This window comes from Echinops telfairi, unplaced genomic scaffold (assembly GCF_000313985.2).
Source record: "Echinops telfairi isolate 266 unplaced genomic scaffold, ASM31398v2 ScPeMD7_7467;HRSCAF=8505_0, whole genome shotgun sequence".
Taxonomy (NCBI): domain Eukaryota; kingdom Metazoa; phylum Chordata; class Mammalia; order Afrosoricida; family Tenrecidae; genus Echinops; species Echinops telfairi.
In genome coordinates, this window is record NW_022111367.1 from 5,438,155 (window position 1) to 5,457,950 (window position 19,796).

General features: G+C 44.4%; 1 protein-coding gene and 1 pseudogene across 1 annotated transcript in view; one reads left to right on the forward strand and one right to left on the reverse strand.

Annotated features, from left to right (window-relative positions):
• The window catches only part of LOC105978774, a 7,515-nt pseudogene extending 5,898 nt beyond the window's left edge, over positions 1 to 1,617 (reverse strand).
• DHRS12 (dehydrogenase/reductase 12) overlaps positions 1 to 19,796 on the forward strand; it is a 70,878-nt gene that overhangs the window by 49,724 nt on the left and 1,358 nt on the right. The window contains 4 exon segments of the mRNA XM_045283784.1: positions 2,948 to 3,009; positions 12,035 to 12,139; positions 14,866 to 14,956; positions 19,555 to 19,692. Of these exon segments, the coding sequence (XP_045139719.1) occupies positions 2,948 to 3,009; positions 12,035 to 12,139; positions 14,866 to 14,956; positions 19,555 to 19,692 (396 nt within the window).

Consider the following 19,796-nt stretch of genomic DNA (forward strand, 5'->3'; position numbering starts at 1 on the left):
CACACATGTTGGTGTGCTTCTTCCATGAGGGCTTTGTTGCTTCTGGGCTAGATGGCCGCTTGTTTACTTTCAAGCCTTTAAGTCCCCAGATGCTATAGGTCTCGATAGCCGGGCACCATCAGCCTTCTTCACCACACTTACTTATGCACACATTCGTCCCACTGCCTTCTTGCTAAGACAGAATTCTGGGAAGCCAATTTACACTGCTGCCAGCCTAGCCCTTAGAGATTTTTAGACCCTTTGGAGCTTTCTTGCCATCTGCCTGCCATTTCCATCCCCTTTCTTCTCCCAGGTCTCTGGCAGTCCTCCTTGCTAGTGTCCTGTGGTGCCGATGGCACTATATGAAGGGTGTGTACCCTGCCATCAAGCTCTGCGGCTCCAGCCCAGTGATTTGGCTCCGCTCACCTAGTGGCAGCTTCCAGGAGAGCTGTTTGTTCTCTTGGCAGTTCGTGGTACTTGCAGTGTTCTCCACCAGCACCATCATTCACATGCACCAAGTCTTATTTGGTGTTCCCTATTCAATGTCCAACTCCCACACGCATCTTCCTGAGGCCATTGAAAACGCCACCGCTTGTGTCGGCACAACTGAGTGCAAAGGAAAGGTCTCGCGCAGCAGATTCACTACTTTTCTGTTAGTTTGTTGTACTGTGGTGGCTTGTGGGTTGCTGTTGATGCTGGGCGGTCTGTCACTGGTATTTCAGATGCTCGCAGGGTCACCCCGATGAGCAAGTCTCAGCAGAGCTTCCAGATTCACAGCAGACTATTCAGAAGGAATAGGCTGTCCACTTTGGAGGAATGAGCCATTTGAAAACCTTATGTATAGCATTGAAACATGGACCAATACTGAAAAATAATTATAAAACTTTTCAGAAAACAAGATAACCCAGGAAGGTAAGTATAGCTACTAGTGTTGCAGTGTGTCCAGGCACACATTGTTTCCAAATGGAACATGCTTAGTCATGTCTCTCCATTTAGCAGATAGCTTCAAACAAGTCCTCTCAGTAATACACTTGTCAGCTTAGGGTGCTTTCAAAAATAGGTCCAATCAAAACTGTGCCTTTAGAAGGGATCTACGGGGGCAGTTAGAATCAAAGCAGATGTCAGCTCAGAAAGCTAAGGTAAGTGTTTTGTGGACTCCCAAAGGGTAATTTTGATGTTACTTTGAACACAGGATAATCATGGGAGATTATTAGGGAGAAGTTTTAAGAAAATGGAAAATGGCATAGGTGATGAGGAAAAGGGCAGGAAAATTACACTGAGGAATTTTTTCCATCAGGACAATGCACCTGCTTATCCTTCGGGGTAGTAAGGGCTGTCCCACAGACTTTTATTAGGAAACCTTACTCTACCCTCACAGCAAACTTCTTCTTCTTCCCCAAATTAAAAAAAAACAACAACCCTGTGAAAGGACCCAGATCAGAATCCTTTGATGACACCCAAACTGCTGTTTCCACGTGATGTACATTGAAGAGCACCGAGATTTTCAGGAAAGGTTTAGAGACATGGAAACAACACACTAAGAAGCGCATAGACCTAGATGGAGAAAGACTCACCTTATATTTTGATATTCTTTATTTTGTAAATGATTTTATAGCAATATTGTTCACTTACACCCATGTTAATTGTCTAAAGAAATACAGATAGGCATAAGAACAAAATTGAAATCATCTATAATTCCATTATTCACTGATAGCATTTTTAGCCTTTTAGTGGACCAAAATATATCCTTCTAGACATTTTTCTTTGTTTTGACACATTTCCTCTGAAGATGGAATTACGGTCATACTCCCTTTGGGGGGGCGGTGGGTGTTACCATCTCATTTCATATATTGTGGCTATTGTTCCGTGTCCAGTAATGTGTTTCGTGGTTCGTTAAATGTTTCATGTGCATAACCATTGCCATAGTGCCGATTCCAACTCAGGGAGGCCCTATGTGGCACCGAGTCCAGCCTTCCAGGTTTGCTTGGCTAACATCTTGATGGGAGCAATCCCTACTCCTTCCTTTGTCAGCACCATTGGGTGGGTTTGAATCACCTACCTTGGGGTTAGTAGCTGAGAGCCAATTGTTTGCACAACTTTACACGTGTGTGTGTGTGTGTGTGTGTGTGTGTGACTGTAGATCTGCATACACAGTGGCTGCAACAATGGGCTCGGACAGTAATGATGAGAATGGTGCAGGACTGGGCAGTATTTTGTTCTGCTGTGCACAGGATAGCTATGAATCAGAACCAACTCAACGATATCTAACAACAACAACAATAGCACACACACAGTCACACTTATATATGGAGTCCTGTTAGTGCTATGGGTTTGGCATTGGGCTGCTCACCACAAGGTTGGTGGTTCAAATCCATATGTAATCCTTGTAGAAATAATAATTATACACTCATAAAAAATTCAAGTCAAATTATACAGAATGTATAGCATAGAAAATAAGTCTTCATTAATCCTAGCCTTGAGAGATAACAGTATTGTTAAATTTCACATTGGTATCATTTTACATACAGACTAGACATCATTAACATATGTAGATTTCCACCCAGATTGGACTCACACTATTCTGTCATTTGTTTTCTCGGCTCTGGAGTGTAGACTTCTTTTCCTCAGTACTTGAAGCTTCACAGAATCTCATAGGCTTCTTGGTTTTTCTTTCCTGGGCAACCAAGCACCTGCGAAGGCTGAAGGAGAAACAAAACAGCAAATGTATAAAACCAGTTGCCATAAAGCAGACTCCAACTTAGGGAGGGCCTACGTTTTTTGGAGCAGACCGTCCAACCTTTCTGTTAGTAACCGAGCAGGATGACCATTTGAACCTCTAGGGACTCTTGGGGAGGGTATATGCAAATGAACAGGTCTGGCTTCCCCGCCCTGCAGACATCCAGTTCTGTAGCACAGGGGGTCGGATTCCTGGCTCAGGATGTTGTTTGGTTTTTTTTGGTCTCTGCAGGTGTGTATATTCTCACTACAGCCCTGATCCCTGCACTTGAGAATGAACATGACCCCAGAGTGGTGAGTTGATGCTTTGGGAACCTTTGTCAGCGATGGCAGAAGCCAAGGATCCAGCAGTCCTATGTTTGTTACCCCTAATGCCTCATGGGACCATTCAGCCTACATCCACAGGGAAGACTGATGAGGTTCACAGGGCATTTGTCTCCCATGAAAGAGCCTGAAAGAAAGCCAGCCCGGACAGGGCTAGCCAGGGTGGCAGTGGAGCAGGGCAGATGAGAATGGAGCGGTTGGTAAGCCCCTGCTTCTTCCTGCTCGTAAGGCACAGCCTGGGATTCTCAAATGCTCATTCTAGCAGGAGAGGACTCCTGGAAGTCTGCAGATCCGGGAGTCGGTTTTACATCGACATTTCTTGCTCTCAGAAAGCACCCCAGCATCCCTTACTCCTGCCTCCTCTCATTGCTATCGCGGGGACTGCTGCCTGCATGAAAAATAAAAGCAAAAACCAGTTGCCGTTTAGTCAATTTTGACACAATGATGAAGTAGAACTGTTTCTGAAATTTCAGGAGTAATCCAGCCTTTCTGCTGCAATGCTCCATATTGGTTTACATTTCACATCATCTCCCTCTTCATCATTTGCTTTTGTGGTTGGTGCAACCATTTGAATAATAGTTGAATTGCTTGGAATTCCTTCAAGGTGGATAGATATAATCCTATCATAGACAGCATTGTACTTCAAATTTATTTTGCAATAACCTTTTGAGTTTTGTGTGGTTAAGCAAAACCAATTCTGTCGTGTATAATAATTATTTAAAGGAATATATTTCATAGCTGCTGTTATTAAATGTGACAAAGTGTGAACATTATTTTTACTCTATTAGCAGAAAGCTAAAATGGGTCCTTTGTGCTGTTTAACTACTAGGATATTATAGCTTTGCCATTGATTTAGGTTTAGAAAAGAATAAAAAGAAGCCAAGAGAAGATAGGTGGAATTATGAAAGGCTATATAGAAAAATGGAAAACATTAAAATATCTGAAAAGCAGGAAGGTTTTGAGCATGAGTATGGCTTGAATGTCTGTCAGTTCGTCATGCTGTAGTGGTTTGTGTGTTGTTGAGATGCTGGAAGCTGTGTCACTAGCATTTCGAATGACAGCAGGGTCTACACTCAAAGTGATTACGTTTCAGTGGACTTTCCAAGCTACAACAGGTAATGACAAAGAATTGGCTGCCCACTTCAGAAGAAGTAGCAGCTGAAACCTTATGGATAGCTTCAAAACATGGTCAGATAGTGAAGGCCTACTGAATGGACACAGAGCTTGTTGGAGATAGTGCCGGAGGATGGGCCTGGGGCTTAAGGGTACTCAGAATGTGACTCGGGAGCTGCTTTCTTGGAGTCCACCACGGTGACATGAATGGAGTGAAGCTGGTGGGAGTGGAGCCTTCAGGATCTCATGTGCCAATGGGGCAGGGGTCAAGGTAAGAAGAAACAGCTGCAAAAAATCTGCTAATGATCAGAACATAGAATGTGTGACATATGAATCTAGAGAGATTGGAAATCATCAAAAATGAAACTGAATGCATAATGATCCAGACCGTAGGCATCAGTGAGCTTAAGTGGGTTGTTATTGGCCATTTTGAATCAGAAAATCATATGCTGGAAATGACAACATCAAGAGGAATGCCATTGCATCGTTGTCAAACCAGATATTTCAAAATCAATTTGAAGTACAATAATGTCTGTGATAGAATTATATCTATCCACCTTCAAGGAAATCCAATCAATACAACTATTATTCAAATGTATGTACCAACCACAAAAACTAATGATGAAGAAATTGAAGAAGTCCACCCAAATCTTCAATTGGAAATTGATCAAACATTCAATCAAGATACATTGATGGTTATTAATGATTGGAATGCAAAAATTGGAAGCAAAGAGGAAGGAACAGTAGTTGGAAACTATGGCCTTGGTGATAGATAGAAAGGAAGCTGGAGGTTGCATGATAGAATCTTCCAAGGCCAATGACTTGCTCATAACAAACACCTTTTTTCAACAACACAAAAGGTGACTCTATCCATGGACTTCTCCAGATAGGATACAAAGAAGTCAAGTTGACTACACCTGTCAGAAGAGATCACGGAGAAGCTCATCATCAGCATTTAAAACCAGGCCATAGGCTGACTGTGGAACCAAACCATCAATTGCTCATATGTAAGTTCAGGATAAAGCTGAAGAAAATGAAAACAAGTCCATGAGAGCCAAAATACGACCTTGAGTCTATCCCACCTGAATTTCGAGAAAACCGAAGAACAGATTTGATGCATTGAGCACTAATGACAAAAGACCAGATGAGCTATGTGAGGGCATCAACAACATCATTCACGAAGAAAGCAAAGGGTCGTTAAAAAGAGAGGAAAGAAAGAAAAGATCAAAGTAGATGTGAGAAAAAACTCTGAAACTGGCTCTAAATCATAGCGTAGCTTAAGAAAAATGGAACAAATGATGAAATCAAAGAGCTGAGTAGAAAATTTCAATGGGCAGCTCCAGAAGACAAAGTCAAATATTATAATAAACTGGGGAAAGACCCGGAGCCCTGGTGGTGGAGTGGTTATGCGTTGGGCTGTGATCCTCATAGTAGGCAGTTTGAACCCACCAGTGGTACCGCAGGAGAAAGAGTGGACTTTTTACCTCCATAAACAATTACAGTCTTGGAAACCCACAGCGGGTCGCTATGAGTCAGCATTGGCTCAATGGCAGTGAGTTTGGTTTAGGTGCAAAGACTTAGAGTTAGAAAACCAAAACGGAAGAATATGTCCAGTGTATCTTAAACGGAAAGAACTCAAGAAAAATATCAAGCCTCAAGTTGCATTGTTGAAAGAGCCTATGGGGAAAATTTTGAATGATGCAAGAAGTATCAAAAGATGGAAAAAATACCAAAAGTCGTTGTAGCAAAAAGAAGTAGTGAGCATCCCGCCATTTTAGGAGGCAGATGAGCATGAATGAATGGTGCTGAAGGAAGTTGTTCAAGCAAAAATCAAGGCTACAGCAATGCTGGAATACTGATTGAAGTGTTTCAATATGCTGATGAAGTACTTTTAGCACTCACTTATCTATACTAAGAAACTTGGAAGACAGCTACATGACCAACTGACTGTAAGAGAACTAACCATATTTGTGCCCATTCCAAAGAAAAGTGACCCAACAGAATGCTAAAACTATAGAAAAATATTGATACATCATACAAGTGAAATAATGCTGAAGATCACCCAACAATGGCACAGTACATTGACAGGAACTATCAGAGGTTGAAGCAGGATTTAGAAGAGGATGTGGAACAAGGGATATTATTTCTGATGCTCGGTGGACCTTGGCTGAAAGCAGAGAACACCAGAAAGGTGTCTTCTTGTGTTTTATTGGCTATGCAAAGGCATGTGACTGTGTGGTCATAACTATGTATAACCTTGAAAAGAATAGGAACTCCAGAATATTTCATTGTGCTCATGTACAACCTGTACATGGATCAGAAGGCCATATGCAAACAGAGCAAGGAAATACTGCAAGACTTAAAATCAGGAAACGTGTGTCACGGTTGTATCCTCTCACCATAATTAATCAATCTGTATGCTGAACAAATAATCAGAGAAAATGGATTATTTGAAGAATGTGGCATGAGGATTGGAGGAAGGCTTATTTACAACCTTCAGTATACAGATGACATAACCTTGCTTGCTAAAAGTGGGACGTGAAGCTTTGTTGATGAAGATCAAAGATTGCAGCCTTCAGAAGAGCTACAACTCGATGTAAAACAGACCAAAATCCTCACAACTGGACCAATAAGTAACTTCATGTATGGCAGTTATATAATCTCTTGTCAACTTGTGAAGGGATGGAGTCTAGCCTGTCCATCAGGTCGCAGCTTGATGACCTCATTTGGAGGCGCGATGGAGATAAATAGCTCCCTGGAGGCAGAACAGATACACTCCCTACTACACTCTTCCTGGCGAGACATTCCTGATGACAAGCCTGATGGAGCTCCGCTGGTGCAGCCACTGATGCAGCCAGAGCCCTGGAGCTGGAGGAGCCGCATGGAGAGCCACGCCAGCAATGAGATGCTTTCACCACCACTGAACCACAAGATTTTCCAACCACTGGCCTGTGATCCTCCTGCATTCAGCTTCAAGCATGTGTTGCATGAGTCTGAAGAGGAATTTGTAGATTGGTATCGGAAATATGGGTTGATACCGGACTTATGGATTTGATTTGGACTGGGTTGGGATATTTTCTTAATATGCAATTACTTTTCATATAAAGCTCTTTCTTATACACATATGAGTGTCTATGAATTTGTCTCTCTACCCAGACTAACACCTCATGATAAATGGAGAAAAGGCTGAAATTGTCAAGGATTTCATCTTACTTGGATCCATACTCAATGTTCATGGAAGTAGAGGTCAAGAGATCAAAAGACATGTAACAGGTAAATCTGCTGTACAAGACCTCTTAAGATATTGAAAAGTAAGGAAGTTACTTTGAGGACTAAGGTGCACCTGATTCAACCCATGATATTTTCATTTACCTCATATGCATGTGGAAGTTGGATACTGAATAGGAAAACTGAAGAAGAATTGATGTATTTCAGTTGTGCTAAAAGGACAAACAAGTCTTTCTTCGAAGAAGTATGGGCAAGGATGGCTAGACTTAGAGGAAACGATGGTAAGACTTTGTCTTACATACTTTGGACATACTCCAGTCCCTGGGGAAAGGCATCATGCTTGGTGAGTAGAGGGCCAGGGAAAGAGAGAAAGGATTTCAAGAACTGGATTAACAGAGTAGCTATAACAATGGGCTCAAGCATAGGAACAATTGCAAGGATGGCGCGGAACAGGGCAGTGTTTCCTTCTGTTGCTAATAGGGGTGCTTTGGGTTGGAACTGACTGGAAGGCACCTAACAATAACAACAACAACAGGAGCAGCAGTAGGAAAGAAAAAGAACATTGTCCACGTTAGGAGGGATGCTTAATACTTAGGGAAATTATTGATTAAAAAGAAGTACTAGGAAAATTACTACACTAAGGCATGCATTGCAACCTTCCTTCATTGCTTTGTCACTTCTTTTGACATTCAATAAATCTCTTTCTCTCTTTCTGTCTCGCACACACACACACACCCTGTTCACTTCTGAGGGATTAGCCCCTCCGACCATTATGAATAACAGCGGAACATTGTCTGATAGAGTGCCAGAAGATGAGCCCTTGAGGTTGGAAAGCACTCAAAATATAACCGAGGAAGAGCTGCCTTCTTGCAGGACAGTCAGCCATACTGACGTGGACGAAGTCAAGCTTTCCGGACCTTCCTTTGCTGTTGGGACACAACTCAAAATAGGAAAATAAATAGCTACAAACATCTATTACTAATAAAGTGGAATCTAGGAAAATGGGAAGTTCTCAAAAATGGAATGGGATGAATGAAGAGCATGATTAGCTTACATACGCTGGCATTGGCCATTGTGAATCAGATAATCATGTAATTTACTTTGCCAGGTGTACTAGTGAATCATTTCAAGTTGAAGATGTATGAAAGTACAGGGATGAAATCAAGCCTGTCCATCGGGTCACAGACTGATGGTGCTTCCTTGAGTGTGTGGCCTTCTCAGAAGGACCTTGGGAACCGCCTTCTCTTTCTCCCACTCTGCTTTCCTGCTTGTGAGGACTCTGGCGGCCACCCTGAGAGCTGCTGGGGCCCTTCCATGTTTCCATGACCTTTGACCCACAGGACTCTGCACCCACCAGCCTGTGGTCTTACTTTGCTCTGCCTCATTGCATGTGGTTGCATGGGTCTGAAGATGGACTTATGGACTAGTATCAGACTTATGGACTTGAGCTGGACTGGGCTGGGACACTTTCTTGAGACATTACTTCTTGTTATATAGCACTTTCTTACACATATCATATATACTCGAGTATAAGCCAACCTAAATATCAGTCGAGGCACCTAATTTTGCCACAAAAACTGCATTAAAAACGTGCTGAAAAACTTGGCTTATACACGAGTACAGACGGAATATGAATGTCTCTGGGCTTACTCCTCTAGTCAACCTGGTCTAACACACCAGGAATGATAAATTCAAGCAGAATGGCATTGCATTTATCACCAAAAAGAATATTTCGACATATATCTTGATACAGGAGAGTACAACTGGGTTCTGTCTCAAAGACCATTCTCTATTTTTCATTTAGGTTCTAATATTTGTTGCAACAGCTACACAGATCTCAAAATATTCATGATTGAAGGGTTTATCAAGGTAATTGACTGGTCACAATGCAAATAAGGAAAGCTCAGGATACAGATGTTCATCAGGATGTGTTACAAAGGCATGCCAATCTGCTGTAAGCTTCAACCTGCAAGCTCTCAGTTCAAGCACAAGCACCATGGGTCAGTGAACTCAGCTCCCCTTATCAAGGACTCAGAGGAGCCTCATTCCAGTAAGCCAGCATCCTGCTCCAAAGCACCCAGCTTTACTTGCTCGGTGAGCTGGAAAATCCCTCACTTTCAGGCTCTGACTCCTGAGTGTTCTGCTGTTTGTCTGATGACACAGCGATTTTCTGGATCAAAGGGGCTCACTGTGCAAGACTCTTGGGGGGTCTGCAGGACTTACTTCGCTCCTGGCTCTTGCTGGAAGTGAGAGCCCCTCCTCCTGCATCTCAGAGGGCTTCTTTTATACCCAGCAGGATGGCAATCCAATGTAACCTGAAAGCCATGATAGGTGAATCCTCGCAGTGTCTTCTCCCACATTTTTATTCAGGAAAAGGTCTTTTTAGTGGATGTTACAGAGACTGACTAGAAGAGCCTCATTGAGAAACTCACTGCCCCTGCAGTAACAATCAAATGTATGCACCAATCACAAAAGTTGTTGTTCTTGTTCGGCGCTGTGGAAGCAGTTCTGGCTTATAGCGACCCTCTATACAACAGAAGAAAACACCTCCTGGCTCTGTTCCACCTTCAAGATTTGTAATGTTTGAGCCCAGTGTTGCAGCCTCTCTGTCAGTCCGTCTTGTCTAGGGCCTTCCTCTTTTTGCTGCCTGTGTTAGACAGGGTTCTCTAGAGAGATAAAACCAAATTTCTGATAATATATTTATTTATAAAGATAATTAGATATATAACAAGAAATGAACTGTTAAATCATATACAGATAAATATATAATACAAGAAATAAACAGTTAAATTATAAAGCACTACAAATGGCTCACTGCAACTCACTCCCATGAGAGAGAGTTGTGAGAGACTAGCAGTTCTTGAAGTCTAGTCTGCTGCCAGATCTTCCTCTATTTATAGAGAGAGCTAGGCTATGTCAGCACAGCAGCCAATCACAAGGCAGGTAGCCAATCAGAAGGCAGGTCACCAACCGCCAGTCCCCAGCTCCAGGGATGTCTTAAAGGGACCTCAACTTAGAGCGACACAGTCCACAGGCTAGGCGTCCCACAGGTAGTGTAGCCTTTAAATTGAGGCACACGACAAGCAAGGCAGCCGCACACTGGTCCAATGATCAAAGAGCGAGAGACAAGAAAGGCGAATCTCACCAAGCCATTTATCTCTCTGCCCTTCAGTTAATCCCACTTGTGTTTATGGGCCAGGCTGGCACAATAAACTATCTCACTGCCCTTCTCTAGGGACTGGTCTTTCCTGATAACATGTCCAAATTACATGAAATGAAGCCTTGCCATCCTTTCCTCTATGGAGCATTCTGGCTGTACTTTTTCCACAACAAATTTGTTTGTTCTTTTATCAGCCCATGTTACTTCCAATATTCTTCGCCAGCATGATAATTCAAATGCATCGATTCTTCTTCAGTCTCACTTATTTAACGTCCAACTTTCACATGCATTGGAGGCAACTAAAAGTACCATGGCTTGTGTCAGGCACACCTTAGTCCTCAAAGTAACATCCTCACTTTTCAACACTTCCAATAAGTCTTGCACATCAGATTTACCCAATGAAGTCTGTCATTTGATTTCGTGACTGCTGCAACAAATCAAAAGGGATGCTTTTGATAAATTAGGTAAATCTGCTACACAAGACCTCTTTAGACTATGGAAAATCACCAATCAGTGTTTATTCTAATTCAATGTCTATAAAACAAAAATCCTCACAAGTGGACCAACAGACAACAACATGATAAAGGGAGAAAAGATGAAAGTTGTTAAGGATTTCCTTTTGCTTGAATCTATAATCAGTGCTCATGGAACCAGCAACAAGAGACCAAGTGGTGTAGTGCATTGGGAAAACCTGTTGCCCAAGACCTCTTCTAAATGCTGAAGAGCGGGATTCCACTTTAAGGACCAAGGCATGCTTGACCCAAGCTAAGGTACCTCATATGGATGTGGTAGTGGGACAAGGAATAAGGAAGACTGAAAGAAAATCGACGCCTTGATGGTGTTGGCAAAGACTGTTGAAAGTACTGAAGACTGCCATCAAACCAAACAACTTACCTTTGGAAGAAGTACAGCCAGAATGCTCCTTTGAAGGAAGGGTAGTGAGACTGTCTCATGTAGTTTGTTCATATGTTGTCAGCAGACACCGGTCCCCGGAAGAGGACATCCTGCTTACTGAAACAGGCCAACCAAAGGGAAGGAGAGGACCCTCAACAAGGTGAACTGACACAGGGGCTCTCACGATGGGCTCAAACATCACCAGTGCGAGCACAGCCCAGGCCCTGGCTGGGATGCTATCAGTCGGACTCAGTGGCACCTGCCACTGCCAACGCGAAGTCATATACAAAAGTGAAAGGTGCCAAATGAATTCATTATCAAGTTAATTTTGCTTCCTTTCTTGAGAGAAACCCAGTTTCGCCTAAACCCTTGTAACTAAGCAAGAAACATTTCTTCATTAGTTAAGTTAGAAAATTGTGGCTATAATCTTTATTTTCTCTCATGTAAACTTGCAAGTTGTTCCTTCACTCGATGAAGAACTTTAACAAACCACAGTGGAAGGAAATGATAATGAAATACAGACAGTAAAAAGGCAGTCAAGATTCATGCATGAGGAGGAGTCTCACTTATGTTTATAAATTCCATTCACCTTTATTACAGATAACAGTCTCCTCAGGAGGAATGTTGGTTCAGAAACTGAATACCAGTGATCTACAGTCAGAACACACAGTATTTAGTGGAAAGATAGTCTATGCACAAAACAAGGTAAGTGAGGTGATTTCTCATTGCATTAATGTGCCACATGGTACTTTCCCGAGGAAGGCTGAGTCTGGAATATACTTAATTTGGACCTCAGTAAACAGTGGAGTTCTTGGGTGGTGCAAATAGTTAACTTGCTCATTGCAAACAGAAAGGTTTGATGTGTGAGTCTTGGAAGAAAGGCTGCCGATGCGCTTCGTAGAACCGTTCATTGAAAACTTCATGGAACACCGTTCTCGGACACTCCCAGGGGGGAGGGTCCATGAGTTAGAGTCAACTTGCTGGTGCCTGGTTGTGGCTTAGTGCACAGGGCATTTGAGAATTTTCCCTGGCTAAGGAGTCCTCTTCTCACTAGGAGTCCAGCATAGTGCTGCTCTGACCCAGCATGCCCTGGGAGAGGTCAAAACAAATTCTGCCACCTCTTTTTGGTGTATTTCTTAGATAACACAGAAAGCAATGGTGATCAGTGACCACCAAAACAGGAGGCTAGCAGGGGTGTTCCTCGTCTACACCCCACCAGACTAGTCTTCCATGTAGAGACCGATGCCACAAGAATAGCCTGGCCCATTCTGAAGGGCTTGGGCATTTGATTCTGAAGAATTAAAAGGGCAAAAATAGTCCAGACAACATATGTACAAATGTGCTTGACACAATAGATGGATGTATGGATTGTGATGCGAGCTGTAAGAGCCCCAATAAAATGACTTTTTTTTAAAAAAGAATCCAGATACTAGGTCCATTTTTAACAGAAAGTGTGGTCCTAACTGCTCTGAGCCATGTTTCAACATATGTTAGGCTGGTTAGACTAGAGAAACAAATCTAGAGACATTCGTATATGTAAAAGAAAGCTTTATATCAAAGAGTGATTGTATGTTAAGAAAACATCCCAGCCCAGTCCAGATCAAGTCCAGTATTAGCCCATACGTTCAATACTAGTCCCCAAATCCTTCTTCGGACTCACACAGTCACATGCAATAATGCAAAACGCAGAAAGATCACAGGCCAGTGGGTGCAAAGTCTTGTGGATCCAGTGGCAGTGGAAGTATCTCAGCACTGGGGTGGGTCTCCACATGGCTCTTCAACAGGAAGGTGAGGCAGAGAGAGAGAGGCTCTTGCAGGACTCCGCAAGTCTCTGTGTGGCTGGTCAACAAGAAGATGAAGACAGAGAAGGAGAAAGTTCCCAGAATCCTCATCAGGCCACACCCAGAAGAAGGCATCCTCAGGCTGTGACTTGATTGACATGTAATTATGTAACTACCAAAATGTATTTATAGGGATTTTAGAACTTCACATTTGCCGTTCTTCCTCTGAAATCCACCTGGTTGGTTCGAAAGCCACTGTTTTGGAAGCTGCCCGGGCGCCTCAGCTTTCCTTGTTTGGCGTCGTCAAGCCCTCTCTGGGAATTCCTTTTCTCCATCTTCACCTTGCATGCCTGTGGAGTGTCCATTTTTGCTCAATAACTTATAGGCAAGATCCTGATGATTTGCTAAGCTCTCTGTACTGATGATGAATGACTCTCATGGTCATTCATCATCAATGGTGCTCAGAAATGGACTTCTTCACAAACCGTGATCAGACTGCCCTAGTGCTGGCAATAGCATAAAACTATGTGTATCTAAACATTTAACCATCTCCCATGCATTTGCCAGCCCGGTGACAGTGCGTGCGGTACTGTGAGGAGCAGCTGGGGGTGGGGTGGGGGGAGGTGGGCCGGAGCAGCCCTCACGGACTCATGTCTAGCAGAGACGAGTCTGACAGTGGTTCTTGAAAAGTCTGCGTGCTGCGAGGATTACTGCACCACTATGGACTAAGGAAATCCTGTGCAGCCCATGGGTTTTCATCCTTTAAAAAAAAAAAAAAAGTATTATTAATGAGAGTAGTGATACCGGGAGGGTAAGGGAAAGGTGGGGGCAGAAAGGGGGAACCAATCACAACAGAAAAAGTGGGTGAAGGGAGACATTGGTCAGTGTAAGACATGAAAAAATAATAATTTATAAATTATCAAGGGTTCGTGAGGGAGGAAGGGGAGGAGGGAAAAATGAACTGATACTAAAGGCTCAAGTAGAAAGAAAATGTTTTGCGAATGATGATGGCAACAAATGTAGAAATGTGCTTGACACAGTGGATGTATGTATGGATCGTGATAAGAAATTTATTATTTTAATTTATTTTTACTTAAATCAGTATATTGGGGGCTCGTACAGCTCTTATCACAATCCATCCATCCATCCATTGTCTCAAGCACATTTGTACATATGTTGCCATCTTTAAAAACATTTTCTTTTTTTTTTAAATTATTTTATTGGGTGCTCATATAATTCTTATCACAGTCCATACATATATCCATTGTGTCAAGTATATATGTACATTTGTTGCCCTCATCATTCTCAAAACATTTGCCTTCTACTTTAGCCCTTAATATCAGTTGCTCATTTTCCCCCTCCCTAAAACATTTTCTATTTGAGCCCTTGGGATCAGCTCATTTTTCTCCCTCCCTTCCCTCCTCCAGGTTTTCATTCTTCCGGTAGTCTGTTGGTTCTAATTCTCACTCCTGTGAGTTCTGCTCAGATCGTGAGAGGGAAACCCCAACCGGAGGAAGGTGTGACCCAGGGGGCGGCACACATTGCAGAGCCCAGGACAATGATGGTCTGGGAGCTGCCTCCATGAGCCTGCTGGCCAGCCCCCTGCCTCATTGCCAATCTTCATTTGTTCCTTCTTCACTCCTGTCACAGAGGCAGCAGGTGGTTCTGACCGAGCGATGGGCTGGCACGCACAGGAACATCCACTTCTCGTCCATGCATCCGGGCTGGGTGGACAACCCAGGTAGGCCAACGCCTCCCGTGTCCGTGCTGCTTTTCTTCACCTAAAAATGCCCGAGCAGTTGTGGGACGCCTTCCCATGGCCAAAGACTTCCTCCATGTCCGTGTAGGTTGAGGATGAGGGAGAACCTCTCTAGAGGGAGAACCCCATTCTCCGATGCAGCACCTTTGTCTACAGGGTGCCTGCTCCTACGCCATGGAGAAGATGGTGCTGGGGAGGGTGGGCCTGGGGCTACATGGGCTCTCCTGACTACAACTAGTCATAATGAACCTAGTGGAGAAGCCACTCCCATTTCAATGAAGCACACCAAAGGTATCGAATGATCACTGAAGAGACACCTGGGGTGATCTGGAAGCATGCCAAGGCAGCAACTCCGGGCCCTTGGGCAGGTCGCTTGTGCTGTCTGTAATGAAGGCAACTACAAACAGCAGCAACAATAGCTACCCTCCCACAGAGCACTGTAGGTGTCAGGTACCACTAAGTGCTGCTGCTGCTCTCTGCCAAAAGTCAATGATGACTCACAGGGACCCTGTAGGACAGGGTCGCACCGCCTCTGAGTTTCTAAGACTGTAACTCTTTCTGGGAGTAGAAAGCCATGTCTTTCTCTAGTGAAGTAGCTGATGCTTTTGAACCGCTGACCTTGCAGTTAGCAGCCCAACACGTAACCACTCTGCTGCCAGGGCTCCTCCTCCAAGTGCTGGATGTGCATACATGTATAAAGTTCTCACAGCCCCTAGGAAATGTGCTACGTGAAGAGACCCATTTACAGATTCAGATCCTGAAAGGGTAAGGCATCCCTCCTTGTCCTAGGCCACAGTGTTTAGGGAAGCAGGTTCTCTTACACTGCTGTTCAGTATTTCTCAGGGAAAGGTTGGAAGAATTTATTAGAAGCCTTAAAATGCATTACTATCTTTATAAAAACCTGTTGTCCCTGAGATGATTCATGGCAACCCCGGCCTAGAACTGATCCCTAAGATTTTCTCCGCTGTAATCTTTATGGGAGCTTTTGGGTGGTGAGGAAATGGCATTGGGAGCCCTATCTGACCTCCTCTGACTTTCCTATTGCCACACCGAGGTCAGACATGTCTCCACCCTCCATTCCTTCTTGATCTGTTCTGACACCAACAAGTCCTCCCCATGGCACACTACTTCTGTGTTGGATTCAATCAATAGTTGATTGCATTGGCCATGAACTGACAGACCATATTCGCAATGAAGGGAGTTTATTAGGGAAGTTCCTAAGTCACAAGTCAGGATCACAAAACATTAAGGTTACAGTCATTGGCCCATAGCAACACCTCTCTTCAGCAAGGAGCCAAGTCTCTTTCTGGTCCTCAGCCTCTCAGCCACGGGGGCCCTTGGCCTTTGCTTTAGTCTCATGGCCTCAGCACTGCTCCGCTCTCTCATGTCCTCCTTGGCTCGGCCTCTGGTTTCAGCCTGACTCCTTTGCTCTGTCCCACGGTCTCAGTGCCGCAGCCTTTGGTGCCTCGGGTCTCGCCTCTGCCACTTCAGGCAGATCTCAAACAAGCTCCACTGGTGGCTAATCTTCAGATGGCCCTGGGATTTCTGTGTGTTCCCGCTTCTGAAGTAGCTCTGAAAAAGCCACTGTACACGGAGGCTTTGATTTAGAGGTAGTTTTTGTCTTTTAGCAGACCAAAAGGGAAGTGGCTTGGTTTACGCCTTCGAATGAGGTGGAGACTAAATCCTGCCTTAATACTGTCCATTAGTATAGCTGAGAACTCCTTCCAAACTGTGATTATAGCCCCAGGCACAGAGGCCAGAATTAAAATACATCACAAATAGGATTCTGGCTAGAAGGGCCTTACGAATTGACTTCATCTCAGCCCGCCTCTTAAATGTTCTATGACTCCATCTCATTCCTCTTCTATGGAGTTGTGTGGATTTGAACCACCACTCGTTAGCTTTCCCATGGAGCACAGACTGCTGGTACCACCCAGGCACCCTATGTACAAAGGGGTTTCAAAAACTCATGGAATAGTTCAATTTGTCCATGAACTTGTATTGCTAATAGGGTTCTAGTTCATGTATGCGTGGGTTCTTTCCACACAAAATGCATTAACCTTAACTCTGTAATCAGTGAATGGCAGCAATACATTCTCATTTGAGTGCCTTAAAAAAAACCTCAAAGCAGTGGCCTCCAGTGGGATCTGTTGGGCCGGTTAAATGCAGGGCAGAGAAGCCAGCTCAGACGGTGATGGTGACTGCTCTGGGATCCCAAAGGGGGGCTGTCGGTAAATGTTCTCAAAAGACACAGGACTGTCATGGGGGCCTAGTAGGAAGAATTTAAAGAAAACGGAAAATTGCATTGGTGAGAAAGAGACCTGGAAGGTTGTGCCAAGGAACATTTTCCCATCATGACAATGCATTACTTCGAGGACAGCAGGGCTGTCCTGTGAGAACGTCATTAGACTTACCCCAAACTTAAAGAACATGGGACAAGGAACACAATTTGAGTCTCTTGAGGATAGAAAAACTTGTTTTAGTGTGGTGTAAGTTGAATTGCTCAGAATTTTTCAGGAAAGGCTTAGAGACAGAAACACTGTCTTCGGAGGTGTGTAGACCTAGCTGGAGGCCATGGTGAGAAGCAGTCGGTGGTGGAAACCCGAGGAAGCACCGTGTATTCTGACACACCTGGGAGTTGCCAGGAATCAGAATCGAGTCAATGGCAATTGGGGTGGATATTTTTAATAAAGGTTTCTGTGATTTTTGTAGCATTTACTTTCTGATTCACTCTCTTCTTGTGCATTCATCCAAACAAATAATGAAAAGATATGGAAAACAAAGTTGCCCATTAGAGCGTTAGTGCTAGATTAATTATGAAACCCTGGCACCAAGGAATACTGCTCAGGCCTTGAAACTGTCTGCGATCTATTGCTAAATGAAAAGTATCCGCTTCTCAAATAGGACAGGCCTTTTTGTCTTATTTTTGCTACACACACACCAGCACCCAGACTCCTACAGAGAAAGGCCTATTTGGACCTTGGCCGACGCTGGCCGTCTGCTGCACATACCTGTCACAGATAAAAAGGGAGGGAGGTGCTCAGCAAGATGCACCAGGAGGAGATCAGACTGACGGTTTGGAGTATGGGGCCTCTCAATTCTTCTCATTTCCTAATGAGTATCAGGCTTAGTTTCACCCGGCTATGCGCTTTGCCTCGTGAGTTCCGTACACATCGCCTGACAGCTCCAGCTAAGGTCATTGTGCATATTCAGTGTCTGTGTTGAGCAAGCAGGTCCCTTGGATTGGACATCTGGGTTAAGGTAGTTTCACTACACGTGGCCTACGGGTTCTACAAAGCATTGTCAATCTCAGAGCCTCGCGGTACAGTCAAAACACAGGTACCATTGACTCACTTCTGACTAATGCAACCCACTGTTGTCAGCGCAAACTGCCTCCTGGGCTCTCAGTCGCTGATTTTCAGAAGTAGAGAGTCAGCCTCTTTCTCCCAAGGCACCCACAGCTCCAACCTTTCGGTTGGCAATTGAGTCCATCCAAGGTTTGCACCACACAGGGACTATGAGTGGTAGGGCTGAGGGTTTTACATGCTTCTTTTCACTCACCAGTGTTTATCAATTTCCCCACAACAAGCAAGTATTCTGTGAAAATAAATAGAAATGTTAGTTTTTCCATTTTAAAAAGAGAGAGCATGCCTGAATCAGCTGGCTCCTATCTCTGAACTTCTGTAATGCGGTTTGGGAGAGAACGGCTGTGTTTCCTCACGTGCTCATGTCAGACGGCGTTTTCCCTGAGGTCTGCGGGAAAACGGGTGTTTCACCCGCAGCGCAATCACAAAGCCAGCCCCACCTGCATCCGGGCAGGCCTTGGCTGGGGAGCAGCGGTCACACATGCCAAAGGGCTGGCCGAGGGGTGAGGCAGGGCTGGCTGGCTGGGTAGGGAGGCTGCCCAAGACAACACCCTGGTTGCCCTGGTGGACAAAGCAGACAGCTTGGCAGAGGAGGTTAAAAAAACACACACACACACAAAAACTTTTCCCTTATTACACTGTTCTCTACAAAGAACATTTGAAAACAGTCCAAAAAACCAACAGCCAGGGTTCTCTCTTAATCTCTAAAGCCTGCGGGCAGTCTTAAATTTAACTCTCCTGGCTCTGGAGTGCACCCCCCCCCCACCCCAAGTAAAGCACTGTTGTTTGGGTTAAGTTGAAGGAGCGGCCTCCTCAGAACGCTGAGGCAGTGTGCCCTCAGCACGGGTTGACCTGAAGCCTGACGACCGGGTGCCAGAGCAGCCATTCCCACCCAGTTGTCAGGGGCACCTGAGGATCTTTATGACACACTTCTTTGAAATCCGCCCTTCACAGCTTGGAAAAATGTTATTTTGACTTGAAGTGCTTATGATCCTATTCCATTTTGTGATTGTGTGTGTGCATGTCATTAGAAATGATGCCGAGTGTGATCATTGTGTGTGTGCATGCGCGTGCATGTTTGTGTATTAGAATTGATGCCGTGTGATCATTGGGTGTGTGTGGGTGTGTCATTAGAAATGCCGAGCATCCCAATTCCCTTTGCTTCCGAACACGGTCGTGCTCAGCCTGCCTGTCTACTGTTCCTTCCTCCGCCAGCTGTGCAACTGTCCATGCCAAGCTTCCACGTTCGGATGAGAGACCGACTGCGCTCTGCGGCACAGGGGGCAGACACTGTACTGTGGCTTGCCCTCTCCCCTGTGGCCACCAAGCACCCCAGTGGTCAGTTCTTCCAAGGTAACTAACTTCCAGTCTGAGCCCCCAAATACAGAGCTTGTCAACAAGGAGCTCAGCCTCTCCTGCCCCTAAAGTGTGTGTGTGTGTGTGTGTGTGTGTGTGTG